The 15940-nt window shown below is 42.6% G+C and overlaps 1 protein-coding gene across 3 annotated transcripts in view; it reads left to right on the forward strand.

The window, feature by feature from the left end:
- GRHL2 (grainyhead like transcription factor 2) overlaps window positions 1-11145 on the forward strand; it is a 184557-nt gene extending 173412 nt beyond the window's left edge. For all 3 annotated transcript variants that reach the window (XM_037738646.1, XM_017528899.2, XM_037738645.1), the window contains 2 exons: window positions 5906-5970; window positions 8038-11145. In XM_037738646.1, coding sequence (XP_037594574.1) covers window positions 5906-5970; window positions 8038-8152 — 180 coding nt within the window. In that variant the 3' untranslated portion in view covers window positions 8153-11145. The remainder of the gene's footprint in view (window positions 1-5905; window positions 5971-8037) is intronic.
- Window positions 11146-15940: the final 4795 nt, after the last annotated feature.

Here is a 15940-nt window from a genome sequence, read left to right on the forward strand (position 1 = left end):
TCCTTATTCATGCATTAAATATGATCTATGGGTGAGACTAATAACTACTGTAATTTCAAGGTATGAATGAATGTAATCACTATTTTGGAACATCTGCAGGACTCTAATATGACATGAAATATCTGTGGTTTCCATTGATAAAAAAGACACAGGTACTGCTATTACTGTATGTTTGTACTTGAAGAAAATGCTACATTCCAGTTTGAGGTTAGTGAAAATAAGGATGAATGTTTTCCCCATCCAAGTTCGTATATATACTCTTTGGGCACCTGTAAACCCCAGGTTCGGATCAACCATGCTGAAGAAATGACAGCTCTAGAAATGATGTGGAAACAGGTTGCCCTTCAAGGATTTTTTCTAGTCACCATCTCTATTAACTGCGTCATTCTAGAACCCCAGGGAATGGGGAAGGTAGTGAGCTCACTCCTGAGAGTTGGCTACATCTGGGTCCCTCTTCCTTCATCCCTTCAGCAAAGCTTCACTCAGAGCCCTCTGGGTGTAGAACCAGCTCCCCTTGGCAATTCCCTTTTAATTTGCGTGTGCAAGTATGGCCACCAGGAGACATGACAAACAGTGCAGATGCCAGGCATGGGAGAAAGGGAGAAAGAAAGCATAAATTCTTCCAAAGGGAGCTTTCAGGGAGGAGTGGTGAAAGCTATGTCAACCATACATTATTGAGTGTCTCACCAGATTTGGAAACAGCATTAAGATGTTCAAGGACACTTTCTAGTGTTCCTTTAGGCCGATATAATATCTTTTCAAGCAGTCGCTAAAGGAATTTGATTGTCTAAAGAGATGGTGAGCTGCTATATAGCCAGGATTATGTAGAAGTATTTTGAAGAGGTTAAACGTCTCTGGAAACTTAAAACATTTTTATTTCTAATTTTATTGAATTGTGATTCAATGTAGTTTATCTTTGTTACCCAATACATGACTCTCTTTAGGATATATAATATTTATAATATTTGTGTGTATATCTCTCTCTATATATAAATGTGTCTATGTGCATATGTATAATTTATGTTATATAAAGTATAATAATTATTCAACTGTTTTTACTTATTCATCTACTAGATTTGTTCAGCTCTAAAAAGGGTCTATTGAAATCTCTCACTGTAATTGCATTTTTTCAAGGTTTTCAAGTGGAATATCTCATAATAATTGCATTTTCATTTTGCAATATCATAGCACTCAAGCAAAAATTATTACATCTGTAATAATTATAACAATTTTTGCTCAGGTTCTATATTATCGGATGCATAAAGCTTTATGATTGCTGTAGCTTCTCCATCAGTTCTGCTTTTTAGCATTATATCCTATCCATTCTTAACCTCATCGACTTTAATTATGCCTTGTCACCCCTCTTTTGCTTCTGTTTGCTTCTCATTGGTCACCCATCAGTCATCCTTCACTCACCACGTTATGTTCAGCGATTTCCTTTTTATTTTTATTTTTTTGTTTGAGACGGAGTCTCACTCTGTTGCCCAGGCTGGAGTGCAAGGGCACGACCTTGGCTCACTGCAACCTCCACCTCCCAGGTTCAAGTGATTCTCCTGCCTCAGCCTCCCGAGTAGCTGGGACTACAGGTGTGTACCACCATGCCTGGCTAATTTTTTTGTAAGATTAGTAGAGACGGGGTTTCACTCTGTTAATCAGGGTGATCTCCATCTCTTGACCTTGTGATCCATCCACCTCAGCCTCCCAAAGTGCTGGGATTACAGGCGTGAACCACGGCGCCCGACCCAGTGCTTTTCTTTTAAACAGCATACAGCTGGATTTCTTTCCTTATTTGTCTTTTTATTTATTTATTTATTTTCTTCTACACCCACTCAGACACTCTGGCTTTTACTGGAAGAATGAAGTTGATTCTCATTTGGTATAATGATGGATACACTTGATTTTATTTCTTCCATCTTTTTGTTTATTATTTATTTCATTTTGTGGCTTCTTTTTACTTTCTCTGTAGTTTTGCAGTCAGATTCTAAGTTGTTGTATTTCAACTTTTAAATTTGAAAGTTATTTACTTTTCCTAAATTTTCCAAATTCCTAAAGTAATCCTTCTCTACTGTTTGAAAATAAACTTCCAACTATTTTCTCCACCAACACCCTCCAGCTCTGCTACTCCCCCTGTGAGATGAGATTTTTAGAGCTGTATTCTCTCCCTTGCCTTGCCTCCTCTTGCTAAAATGAGCCAGTTGAAATGCCTACCCTCTCCCCATCAACTTCCAAATGCTAGATTTTGCAAAAATAGTTTACTGCTTTATTTCTAGAAAATAATTTGATTTTCCTTTGTATTATGTCCTTTTTTCTTCCAGAATCCTTATTTAGCACGTACATTTCACATTTGCAGTCCATATAACCCTATATAGCAAGTTTGTCCAACCCATGGCCTGCAAGCTGCATGTGGCCCAAGATAGCTTTGAATAAGGCCCATCACAAATTGGTAAACGTTCTCAAAACATTATGAATTTTTTTTTCCCCATCAGTTATCATTAGTGTTAGTGTATTTTATGTGTGGCCCAAGACAATTATTCTTCCACTGTGGCCCAGGGAAGCCAAAAGATTGGACACCCCTGCTATATATTCAAGCTTACAGCCCAACACTGGTGGCTTTTTTCCTTCCTCCTTTCCACAGTTTGATGTCTCCATTTGGATGCATTTGCTATTTGAATGGAGTTCTTTTCTGAGTCCAATGGTCCCTTGAGGTCCTTGGGAGGATTGGTTCCAGGACATCTTCCCCATACCAAAATCCACAGATGCTCAAGTCCCTCATGTAAAATGGCATAGACATTTGCACATAACACATACACATCCTCCCACATACTTTAAATCATTGCTGGGTTACTTATAATATGTAATACATTGTAAAGGGTATATAAATACTTGTTATACTCTATTGTTTTTATTTATATATTTTTTGCCTTTATATTTGTATTTTTCATTTTTTTCGAATATTTTCAATCCATGGCTGATTGAATCCAAGAATGCAGAACCTGAAGATAAGGCTGACTCCTGGGGGCTGACTGTACTTTTTTTTTTTTTTGATTGTACATTAGGTTCTAGGGCACATGTGCAGATCATGCAGGATCATTGCATAGGTACATACATGACAAGGTGGTTTGCTGCCTTGATCCCCCCATCACCTATATCTGGTATTTCTCCCTATGTTATCCCTCCCCATCCCTCTTGTCCCTCCCCTAGCTGCCCCCACAACTGACTGCAGTGTGTGATGCTCCCCTCCCTGTGTCCATGTGTTCTAATTGTTTAACACCTGCCTATGAGTGATGACATGTGGTATTTGGTTTTCTGTTCTTGTGTCAGTTTGCTGAGAATGATGGTTTCCAGATTCATCCATGTCCCTATGAAGGACATGAACTCATCATTTTTTATGGCTGCATAGTACTTCATGGTATATATGTGCCACATTTTCTTTATACAGTATATCAATGATGGACATTTGGGTTAGTATTTTTGAAATGAGATACTGGGGTGAAATACACTGTTCTTTCACCCTGATGAGTGAGAGAGAGCTTGTTGGTATGTGGGATTCATGGAGTAAAGTACTTTTTCCTGTAATCTGTAAGAGTTCTTGTTCACTGTCATTTGGTTTTTATTGTTGAGATGAGAAAATTGAAGCCAGGCTATCATTTTTTGGGGTAACTTGTTCTTTTTGTCTGGAAAGTTCCAGGATGTTTTCAATTTTTTCTTCTTTTCCTTCATGATTTCCATCTATGTTCTATCCTTTTGCTTTGCACTTTAAAATTGTTTTTGACTTGATTTTTCCTGACACTATTGAGTTTGCTCAATTGACCACCTATGCTTTCATTCATTTGCTCAACTTGAAAAAATTTTTAGATCAATAGTCATGTTTGTATATCAGAATTCTGCATGCATGTACTTCTCAAGTGTTCTGTTTTACTTAAGCGCTCTTTTATGTTCTGTTCAAATGGATGCCTCCAATACAAGTTTTGCCAATTTTCTTTGCAATCTACAGGCCGACATTGGCTGTGTTGTTTTTCATACATGGCTCGTTTGGCTCAGGTGTGGCTGCTGTGAGGCAATCTCATTGGTGATGAATTAGAGGTGTCTGTCAGGCCCGCTGCTCATTCCCAGTCTGCTGTTGCTCTCACAGCTCTCTGCTTACCTGTTCCCCTGCCTTCTAGCCTTGTTAGGGGATGGGAAATTCTTCCTGCGGGGTGAGAGGGTCGGAAGGGTGGGAATCTGTGATTCTCTGCAGAGTGAACTCTTCTTAGGATCCAAAGCTCTTCCAGCTCTGCTCTAGACATCTTCAGCCTCTCTTTCTAGCCTCTGCTAGACTTTCCAATAATCCACATTTCAAACGTCACCTTTCTCAGCTGCCTGTGAGCCCCACCAGCCACTGGGCTCTGAAGGGGCAGACAGATTTGATTTGGAAGTAGAGAGGGCACGAAAGACATTTAGAGCAGGGCTTTCCAGAATCCATCTGTAAAATACTACTACTTTATAAAAGTGAAACACAATCATTGTAAAAATAAAATAAATAGAACAGAATTGTTCAAAATAAAAAGTAAAATATCTCCTTGTTTCTGTCCATTCAGTAGCGGTAGCCCCTGTTAATAGGTTGGTGGACCCTTCAAATATTTTCCATGTACTTACATATATAAATATATATATATATATATATATATATTTGAAACTACAAGTGGGATCACACTATATACACAATTTTGCAACTTAGTATTTTCTCCTCAGTATGTTAAGAATATTTTTGTTAATGTGAATTCATGTCGGCTTCCCACATTTCTTTTGACGACTGCATGGTTTTTAAGTGTGAAATGTTAAAATGTGTTTCATAGATGTTTGTTATATCCAGTTTTCTCCATTCTAAACAGTGATGCTTTGAAAATCTTTGTGTACATCTGAATGTATTTCTGTAGACTCTATTACTAGATGTGGAATATGTGGGTCAAAGGATACATGCATTTTAAATTTTAATAGCTTCTGCTAAATTTCTTTCCAAAGGGTTGAGCTTGTTATTATTGCATATGAGAGTAATAATATGGAATATGAGAATTGCTGTTTCTCATACTCTGGCTGATATTGCATTATCAAGTTTTAGTTTGTTGTTAGCTTGAAAAATAAAAGTAGTATCCTACTTTAATTTGAAATTTTTAAATTATGACTTGTGGTACATTTTTTCATATGCTCATTGTCCAATTATTTTTCTTCTGTGAATTGCTTCTTCAGGTGTTTTTCTTCCTTTGCCCATTGAACTGCTAATCTTTTTATTGATTTGCAGGAGCTCTTTTTAACTTAGGGAAGTTAGTTCCATGTCTGTCATTTGTGTTGCAAAAATGTTACCCAGTGTATTTTTTGTCTTCGGCTTTTTAATTTTTTTTTCTATATTGCATTTTAAAAATTGTGTTGTTTTTGTTGACCTTGTGTCCTTTTTCTTTAGGTTTCATGTCTTGTTTAGAAAGATCTTTTTTAAGATGACAGCTATCCAAAAAACTCATGGTTTCTTCCTCTACTTTTATGGTTTTATCTTTCACATGTAAATCTTTGATCTGTATCAAATTTATTTTGGTGTAAGGAGTGGAGAAGAAATCCAATGTAACTTGTTAAATTTTTTTCTAGATGGCTACTATTTCATCTAACATCATGGTTATAGTTCATCTTTTTCTGACTGACTTGGAATGCTACTTTTATCATAGATTGAATTCCCATAATGCTAAATCCTTTGTTGAATGATTTACAGTCTATCCAAAGGGAGAGCCTCATAAATGAGTGTTTTGAGAGTTTGGCTCATGAGTGAAGAGCACTCTATGCCTGGGAAAATTTCCAAGAAGTGAAATTGGAACTTTCCCCTTGCCTCAACTTGGGTGTCCTTCCATGCTCATCTGCCTTCTTGTTATTGGTATTACAGATATCTGAGAAATATGGGCTGCCCGTGGAGAAGATAGCAAAGCTTTACAAGAAAAGCAAAAAAGGGTAAGAAAGGAACTCAACTTACGTTGACTTCCAAATCAGATAAGTCTACATGATGCCTTAAAAATAAAATGATGCCTGTCTTTTGTTAGGTCTGTTGCCCACTTTTCTTAAAAATTGTGTCCTTCTTCCAGAGAATTGCAGAGCAGATTGTATTTGGAAGATCTTCAGGGAGAGAGGGAGGGAGGCAGTGCATTGGCACTATGTCAACTGAGATGCCCTATTCCAATGACAGGATGAGCAGGCAGACCACAGAGGTCTGGAGGTGTTGAAGACACTGAGGAGAATGGCAAAGTCACCTCTTTGCAGGGAGCGGAGTTTATAGGGAATCACGTGTGGCTCTTGGGGTTGGTTTCTGGTTGGCATACTAGGAACAAAAAATGGTTTGGAACATAGGGGATTCTTCTAAGGTAATTTTCAAGAAAAGTTTCTCAAATAATCATTGGACCTGTCTGTTCTCATTGTTAAGAACAATAGGTCATATTTACTGGGTGTTAGGTCGGTTCAAGGTCCCTTCCTATGTGTTTTACATGTATTCCTCTATTTAATTCTCAGCACTGTATGAGGTGGAATCTCTTATCTCTGATTTATTGATGAGGAAACCAAGGCAGAGGGGCTTAAGCATCTCACCCAAGGTCTCATGTTCAGTAGGTAGAGCACTGATTTGAACCCAGGTCTTGTCCTCAAGGCTCAAGTGCTTAGCTCCCACATTCTCCTGTCTGACTTCCTGCATGGGCTTCCTGTGTGTGAAGGTCTAACAGTAAGAGCCACAGAGCTAGCCTAAGTCCCAGGAGAGAGTATCTGTTGACTCAGCTTCTGGAGTATTTTCCTACAAAAAGCAGAAGATGAGTCTTTCAACTCTTCTCTGGATCAATTTCATAAAGGAAGTTGGATTATCTGGGATGCTCAGGCTTTCTGAGTTATGAGTCCTGTTGGTTGATTGGAGGATGTGACAGGAAACCCTTTCCACCTGAGCTCTTGTTGGACTAAAATGCACATTCTTCTTCTTGCCAAGATCAATGAAATAGGCTGGGTGTATTCCTCTGACAGTGAGATTTGAGTGGTGTCTCACAGTCTTATTGCTGAGCAGAAATCCTCAGTGCAGAGGTACATGCTGATGATAACATTGTGCTTTCGTCAAACTCTATGTCAGGTCCTGTGCTGAATGTTTTTATCCTATGAACAATCCTTTAAAGCTGGATGATTGTTCTTACTTTTGCAGAAGAATAAACTGAGGCTCTGAAATGCTAAACAGCTTGCCTGCTGACACACTGTGAAATGATACTGTGTCAGGTCGTCAATACTTCATTCTCAAACTAGCATTTGCCTGACTTCAAATCATGAAATTGGCTCTAAGGAAATTATGGAAGTCTCTGGAAGCTGTTGGCTTTCTTAGAACTCTAGCAGGGATAGTTAGCCAAGGAGTAGGTCACAGGTGGTAAAGTATAAGTGTCAGAATGAGGTAAAGCTATTTTCAAAATCAAGCTTGGCCATGCACTAACTGAATGAACTTGGGGAAACAATTTAACCTTGCTGAGCTCAGTTTTCTCATTTGCAAAATGGCGATGATGACGCCTACCTTCAAAGTCGCTGTGAGAACTAAATACAAGATCATATTACATGCTCAAAAAAGGGGAGCTGCAATTCTTGCTTATTTTCCTCTTCCTCCTAAGAGCAGAGGCAACGCATCTTTAAAGGTGCATTTTCAAGAGGCACTATGGTTTAAGGGAAAGAGGTAGGGGCCTAATGATTTAGGTCCTGGCCCTGGTAATCACTAACTCTGTGATTCTGGACTTCCTAACTTCCCTGGGCCTCAGTTTACTAATATAGAAAGCAAGCAGGTTGGGTTGAATGTTAGTTCTGAGAAGTTGAGGCTTTGCTTTCCTCAAACTAGTTTTTGGGGAAAGCAAACAGAATGAGTGTCTTTCCCTGCCTGTATCCTCTGTCCTCCACTCTCCCAGCCTCCACCACAAAACAATGGCTACGAGAACCCCGAGCCTGGAGCTCCCCTTGCCCTGAGCACATTGTTCATGGCATCTTTGTTTTTCACACCCTCCCCCTCCATGGCAGCATCCTGGTGAACATGGATGACAACATCATTGAGCACTACTCGAATGAGGACACCTTCATCCTCAACATGGAGAGCATGGTGGAGGGCTTCAAGGTCACGCTCATGGAAATCTAGCCCTGGGTTTGGCATCTCACTTTGGCTGGAGCTCTCAGTGCGTTCCTCCCTGGGAGAGGCAGAGGACCCGGTCCCAGAACCAGGAGACCCATCTCCCCAATCTGTCAACTGCTGTTACAAGACTGAGCTGGGGAGTGGGGCAAGGACAGGCCTCACTGTCGGTGTGCTTGGTCCATCCACCGGCACCTACCACGGAGCTGAAGCCTGAGCCCCTAGGAAGATGCCTTCGGCCTGTCGGATTCCTACTTATTGCCCACCTTTTCCTGGAGCCAGGGTCCAGGCCCGCTAGGACGCTGCAGGTCACCGCTAGCTCCAGATGAGACCGTCCAGCATTCTCCCTTCAAGAGAAACTCATCTCCAACAACCTAAAAAATTTCCATCCTTTCTTTCTCACCCCTCCACATCTCCCAAGTGGCTGGACAAAATGAACTACTTCTGGGTGCAGTAGTCATCGGTGGGGTAAGAGGTGGATGCCCCCTTTCTGGTCAAACACCTTCAGGTTGCTCTGGGGAAGGCTGTCTTGCTAAATATCTCCAGGGTTCCCAGCAAGTGGCTACCAGGCCTTGTACAGGAAGACATTCAGCCACTGTGTAATTAGTAAGTAACACAGAAAGTCTGCCTGCCTGCATTGTACATAGTGTTTATAATATTGTAATAATATATTTTACCTGTGGTGTGTGGGCATGTTTACTGCCACTGGCCTAGGAAAAACACAGACCTGGAGACTGTTTTAAAGGGGATTTTTGCCTCTGTGCCTGTTCAGGAGACATGCAGGGCTAGGGAGAGGGCCTTTGGGATGTTAAGGCGACTGCAGCTGATGCCAAGATGGATATGCCGTGGCCATACCTGGGGCTCGTTCCCTGTCCCCAGGGGAAGCCCCCTCTCCCTCTCCATGGACATGACTCTCCTTCAAGGCCACCACGTTTATCTCACGATGATGTGTTTTGCTTGACTCTCTGACTCGTGGGAAAGGTCATCCTGTCTGAGACCCCAGCTCCTCCTCCAGCTTTGGCTGCGGGCACGGCCTGAGCATTCTGGAGAGCCTCTGCAGGGGGCCCTGTGATTGGCCTGCTACAGAGCTGCTCAGCTATCATGAGAATCCTGGACACTGTGCCTGTGCCTCGCAGTTTACAAGCACGTCCTTCATCTCAAGTGGTCCTTTCAAAGGCCTGCTGCAGCATGAGAGCTGCGAACAGCTCAGCTCTAAGTCGGCAGGCCGGGTCTTCCTCCTGGGCCACTAGACGGAAAGGAGAGATGGTTTGCGTCACTCCTGGATGCTGGGTTTAAGGAAGTAAGTGAGAGAATGTACCAAGAGTGCTGGCTCCTGTGAAACCAGCCTCAGGAGGCAAACTAGGAGAGAGTATTCTCCTGCTACACGCCTGGGAGCTGGAAGAGAAAAACACTCCCCTAAACAATCACAAAATGATGCACCATCACGGACCGCTGTTCTCTTTGAGGGGACAGGTTTAGTTTAGGGGTTTGCATTTACCCTTGTGGGCTGAAGCACTAGCTTTTTGGTAGCTAGACACATCTTGCACCCAAGGCCCTGGGTCTAGGACAGTTTCTCTATAAATGTCCAGATTTGTTTGGAAAGCACTTTGACTCTTACCTGGAGGCGCCCTCTCTCAGGGCTTCCTGTGCTCCCGCCTCATCTGCCCTGAGATGCAGAGCAGGACAGAGGGGCTGCTTCTAGCTCAGCTGTTCCTCCTTGAGGCTGCAGAGGAATTGAATGGGACAGATAGCAGGTGCTGTGCCCAAGAAGATCTCTGCGGCAGTGAGGGGGCCGGCTCTGTGTGTCCTCTGGGCATGTTAACACTTCCTGTGGTGCCAAAGGTTTGCATCGTGGATCCAGCTGTGCTCCAGTCTGTCCCCTTCTCCTCCACTCTGACTGCCACACCCCAGATCAACAGCTCGGCGGGGGCCCTCCAGGGTACTAATGGGGCTCTGTTCTGAGATGGACAAATTCAGTGTTGGAAATACATGTTGTACTATGCACTTCCCATGCTCCTTGGGTTAGGAATAGTTTGAAACATGATTGGCAGACATAACAACGGCAAATACTCGGGCTGGGACATAGGACTTCGGAGTAGGAAAAAGACAACGATTTGGTAGTCTGCCACAAGCAACCTACCCTCTCTCTCTAGCCTCTTTAGGAAACAGTTTGCCAGCCCTGCCCTAAGGCAGAAGATGAATTGAAGATGCTTCTGCATGTTTCCTAAGTCCCTAAGCAATCATGGTGGTGACAATTGCCACAACAAGGGATACAAGGCCAGTGTCACCAGACAGTGGTGCCAAGTGCCACCTCCCTTCCGATCCGTTCCCTCTGAATCCTCAGATCATCCCAGCTTGGCTTTGATGTGTCCTTCGCTGTGTACGTTAGCAGAGCTTTGATGAGAAAAATTTCCTGAGCAAAACACTCCAAAGAGATAGGAACACTTGCCTCCTCTTCTTTTTTGTCCCTTAAATTAGTCACACTCAAATAAATAAGCTTAAAAAAATCCATGGAAAATCATGGACATGTGAAATGAGCATTTTTCTTTTTTTAAAGTCTGAACAGAACAGGAGTTTTTTCTCATACATCTCCAAATTGTTTAGACTTTATGAGTGTTTAAAAGTTGGGATCAACAGAAAATGCAGTTAGATGTCATCTTGGAATTGGTTTCTAAAAAAGTAAGGCATGTTGTGGCCCAGAAACTTAGGAAGCGTGAAATAACTCAAACGTTTATTTTCCTTCTTATTTAAAATCATGAAAATGCAACAGAAATAGAGGGTTTGTGCCAAATGCTATGAATGGCCCTTTCTTAAAGATAAGCAAGGGAGATTGATATATGTACAGTTTGCTCTCATGTTAAAAAAAAAAAAAAAGAAAAAAAAAGATAAATGTAACTTAATAGTTTTGTAAATGGGAGAGGGGGAATCTATAAACTATAAATACAGTTATTTTATTTTTTGTACATTTTTAAGAAGAAAAAAATAAATATAACAGAGTAAAACGACAGTGTCTGGTGCTTTCTGCGAGGTGAGTGTTGGGCATTTTTACCTGGTTGGAGAGCGGTTTCTGTGTGACGTGGGAAAATTCTAGCTGCCCACCCTGCCTTCAGGTCATGGGCATTTCCTGTTAAAGTTACTTTGCCGTGTTCACCCCAGTGTTAAATGAGAAAACGGCTGAAGACCTTCTAAGGCTTCCGTGTGAACACGGCAGCCTCCCCAGGGTGGTTATCCTTTCTAGTCCCTTGGGGCAGGGAGTTCGTTCCATGCATTTGCTTATGCCCATCCTCACTCCCAGGTAGGCTCGCCTGCCCTTGAATTCCCAAAGAAAGCTTTCTGCTTCTTTAGTTCACCTGCGCCAGCCTACACGTGGAGGCTGAAACCATGGGGCTGAAACTCCAGTTTTCTCACAATTTCTGGCCCTGGAACCCACAAGCTCCCTAAAATCGGTCGGCTCAAATGTGAACTTGTGAATGGACTATGCCAGTACCTGCTGGGGTTTCCTTGGTGGGCCCCACTCTGTGGAGCTACCCACATTCCTTTAACCGCTGTCCATGATTACCTCACAAGAGCAGCTCTGTTCCAAAAAAGTAGCATTTCTACATTCTTCTACATCTTCTCATCTCTCTGTGTATCTATGTCCACAGCATTCAAATCCTGGCTAAACATTAGCCTTCAGGAAGCCTCCTTGACCGACTTCAACCCACTGGCATCTACAGCAGCTTCCATGCCTAGACCAGGGGCTGGGAAGTGGGGGGCTGGAGGAAGCACTTGCTGCGGAGGCTTCAGGAGAGATCCTGTGATTAGAAACGGGCCCCAAGGGCCAGGCACGGTGGCTCACACCTGTAATCCCAGCACTTTGGGAGGCCGAAGTGGGTGGATCATCTGAGGTCAAGAGTTCGAGACCAGCCTGGCCAACATGGTGAAATCCTGTCTCTACTAAAAATACAAAAATGAGCTGGGCGTGATGGTGCACACCTGTAATCCCAGCTACTTAGGAGGCTGAGGCAGGATAATCGCTTGAACCCGGAAGGCGGAGGTTGCAGTGAGCCAGGATTGCACCACCGCACTCCAGCCTGGCAACAGAGTGAGACTTTGTCTCAAAAAGCAAAAAAAAAAGAAATGGGCCCCAAGGCTTGTTATTATGACTGTTCCACAGCCTCAGTAGGAGGTCTCCGTGCTCTCCCCAGCTGCCTAACTAGGTCCAGCTGAGAACACAAGCTGGTCTCCACGTCTCCAGAGGCAGCCTCTCCCTTGGCTTGTGGCAGCCACGGTCCTGCTGTCAGGTACTTGCCACTTGTGCCACCCAGCTCCCTGGAATGAGATGCTGGTTGGATAGGCGATGACGGCTAATTGTGAGTGTTGTGAAGTCCAGTACCAGCTCTTGCCTTCCACTCCCTACACTGATTCAGTTCAGTTGCTGTGGACCTGATGTTTCACCATGTGCTGGAGAGAGAGGCAAGTTAGACACAGTCTGCTCCCATAGGAGGTGTGGTGCAAAAGGATAGTGATCCGGTGTCTGTCAGCACAATGATAAACATTTGCCCTACGAGAGTCAGGGCTGTTATCTCCCTAGTCCTAAGGCACACAAACCCCTCTTTAGACGTTTTGGATATGATGAGAAATCACCACCGTGATCCTCACTTTGGGAAGGCTGCCAACTCGAGGGTTGGAGCTCTGTTTCTGGGAAGTCAATGGGAAGGCGAAAAGGCATGGCCACTGTGTCACTTGAGGTCCTGCAAGATGTAGATGCCATGATGGGATTACAAGTTCAGCAGACTTATTGGAGGAAGTCCATGTGGGAAGAGCCTTGGTCCACAACACAGTTCCCAGAAAGTTTCAGCCAGGTCAGTGGGGAGCCCCAGGCAATGGTCGCCCACAAGAGGAGTCCCACTCTAGGCAAGAAGAGCCAGTCCTAATGCCCCTGCCACAGGCAGCCACAGTCCTAACACCCCTGCTGTGTGCAGCCATTGACCTCCTGGGAGAGTGTAGCTTAGAGGGATTCCACAGGCATCGCAGCTGGAGCCTGGCAAGCCGCTCTGCTCCCAGCAGCAGGTTATCCTAAGGGAAGATTGGAGCGGGGCCAATCCCTTCTTTTTTTATTTATTTTTATTTTCCTTGCATTTTAGGTTCTGGGGTATATGTGCAGATCATGCAGGATTGTTGCATAGGTATACACATGGCAATGTGGTTTGCTGTCTCCATCACTCTGTCACCTACATCTGGCATTTCTCCCCATGTTATCTCTCCCCGACCTCTCCACACCCCCACTATCCCTCCCTTGGCCTCCCCAAACAGACCTCAGTGTGTTATGCTCCCCTCCTGGTGTCCATGTGTTCTCATTTTTCAACACCTGTCTATGAGTGAGAATATGCAATGTTTGATTTTCTGTTCTTGTGTCAGTTTGCTGAGAATGATGGTTTCCAGATTCATCCATGTCCCTACAAAAGACACAAACTCATAGTTTTTTATGGCTGTATAGTATTCCATGGTGCATATGTGCCACATTTTCCTTGTCCAGTCTATCCTTGATGGGCATTTGGGTTGGTTCCAGGTCTTTGCTGTTGTGAACAGTGCCGCAATGAACATACGTGTGCATGTGTCTTTTTAATAGAATGATTTATAATCCTTTGGGTGTATACCCAGTAATGGGATTGCTGGGTCAAATGGAATTTCTATTTCTAAGTCCTTGAGGAATCACCACACTGTCTTCCACAATGGTTGAACTAATTTATACTCCCACCGACACTGTAAAAGTGTTCCTATTTCTCCACATCCTCTCCAGCATCTGTTGTCTCCAGATTTTTTAATGATCACCATTCCAACTGGCATGAGGTGGTATCTCAATGTGGTTTTGACTTGCATTTCTCTAATAGTGATGATGAGCATTTTTTCATATGTTTGTTGGACTCATATATGTCTTCTTTTGAAAAGTGCCTGTTCATATCCTTCACCCACTTTTGGATGGGGTCGTTTGTTTGTTTTTTTCTTGTAAATCTGTTTTAGTTCTTTGTAGATTCTGGATATTAGCTCTTTGTCAGATGGGTAGATTGCAAAAAATTTTCCCATTCTGTTGGTTGCTGGTTCACTCTAATGATTGTTTCTTTTGCTGTACAGAAGCTCTGGAGTTTAAATAGGTCCCATTTGTCTATTTTGGCTTTTGTTGTCAATGCTTTTGGTGTTTTAGTCATGAAGTCCTTGCCTATGCCTATGTCCTGAATGATTTTGCCTAGGTTTTCTTCTAGGGTTTTTATGGTGTTAGGTCTTATGTTTAAGTCTTTAATCCATCTGAAGTTAATTTTAGTGTAAGGTGTCAGGAAGGGGTCCACTTTCTGCTTTCTGCACACTGCTAGCCACTTTTCCCAACATCATTTATTAAACAGAGAATTCTTTCCCCATTGCTTGTTTTTGTCAGGTTTGTCAAAGATCAGATTGTTGTAGATGTGTGGCATTGCCTCCAAGGCCTCTGTTCTGTTCCATTAGTCTGTATGTCTGTTTTGGTACCAGTACCATGCTGTTTGATTACTGTGGCTTTGTAGTATAATTTGAAATCAGGTAGCATGATGCCTCCAGCTTTGTTCTTTTTGCTTAGGATTGCCTTGGCTATGCAGGCTCTCTTTTGGTTCCATATGAAGTTTAAGGTAGTTTTTTCCAGTTCTGTGAGGAAGGTCATTGGTAGCTTGATGGGGATAGCATTGAGTCTATAAATTCCTTTGGGCAGTATGGCCATTTTCATGATATTGATTCTTCATAACCATGAGCATGGAATGTTTCTCTGTCTGTTTGTGTTCTGTCTTATTTCCTTGAGCAGCAGTTTGTAGTTCTCCTTGAAGAGGTCCTTTACATCCTTTGTTAGTTGTATTCCCAGGTATTTTATTCTCTTTGTAGCAATTGTGAGTTTGCTCATGATTTGGCTCTCTGTTAGTCTGTTATTGGTGTATAGAAATGCTTGTGATTTCTGCACACTGATTTTGTATCCTGAGACTTTGCTGAAGTTGCTTATCAGTTTAAGGAGATTTTGGGCTGAGAAGATAGGGTCTTCTAAATATATAATCATGTCATCTGCAAATAGAGACAGTTTGACTTCCTGTTTTCCAAATTGAATACACTTTATTTATTTATTTATTTTTTTGCTTGCCTAATTGCTCTGGCTAGAACTTCCAATACTATATAGAATAGGAGTGGTGACAGAGGGCATCCTTGTGTAATGCCAGATTTCAAAGTGAATGCTCCCAGTTTTTGCCCATTCAGTATGATATTGACTGGAGGTTTGTCGTAAATGGCTTTTATTGTTTTGAGATATGTTCCTTTGATATCTAGTTTATTGAGAGTTTTTAGCATAAATGGCTGGCGAATTTTGTTGAAGGCCTTCCCTGCATCCATTGAGATAATCATGTGGTTTTTGTCTTTGGTTCTGTGTATGTGGTGGATTATGTTTATAGACTTGCGTATGTTGAACCAGCCTTGCATCCCTGGAATGAAGCCTACTTTATCGTGGTGGATAAGCTTTTTGATGTGCTGTTGCGTTCGGTTTGCCAGTATTTCATTGAAGATTTTTGCATCCATGTTCATCATGGATATTGGCCTGAAGTTTGCTTTTTTTGTTGAGTCTCTAACAGGTTTTGATATCAGGATGATGTTCGTCTCATGAAATGATTTGGGAAGGATTCCCTCTCTTTGTATTGAATAACAAGGGCTGAAGTTGAGGCAGCAATTAATAGCCCACCAACCAAAAAACGTCCAGGTCCAGGCAGTTCACAGCTGAATTCTACCAGATGTACAAAGAGGAGCTGGTACCTT

The sequence above is a fragment of the Cebus imitator genome, unplaced genomic scaffold (genome assembly GCF_001604975.1).
Source record: "Cebus imitator isolate Cc_AM_T3 unplaced genomic scaffold, Cebus_imitator-1.0 Scaffold56, whole genome shotgun sequence".
NCBI lineage: Eukaryota > Metazoa > Chordata > Mammalia > Primates > Cebidae > Cebus > Cebus imitator.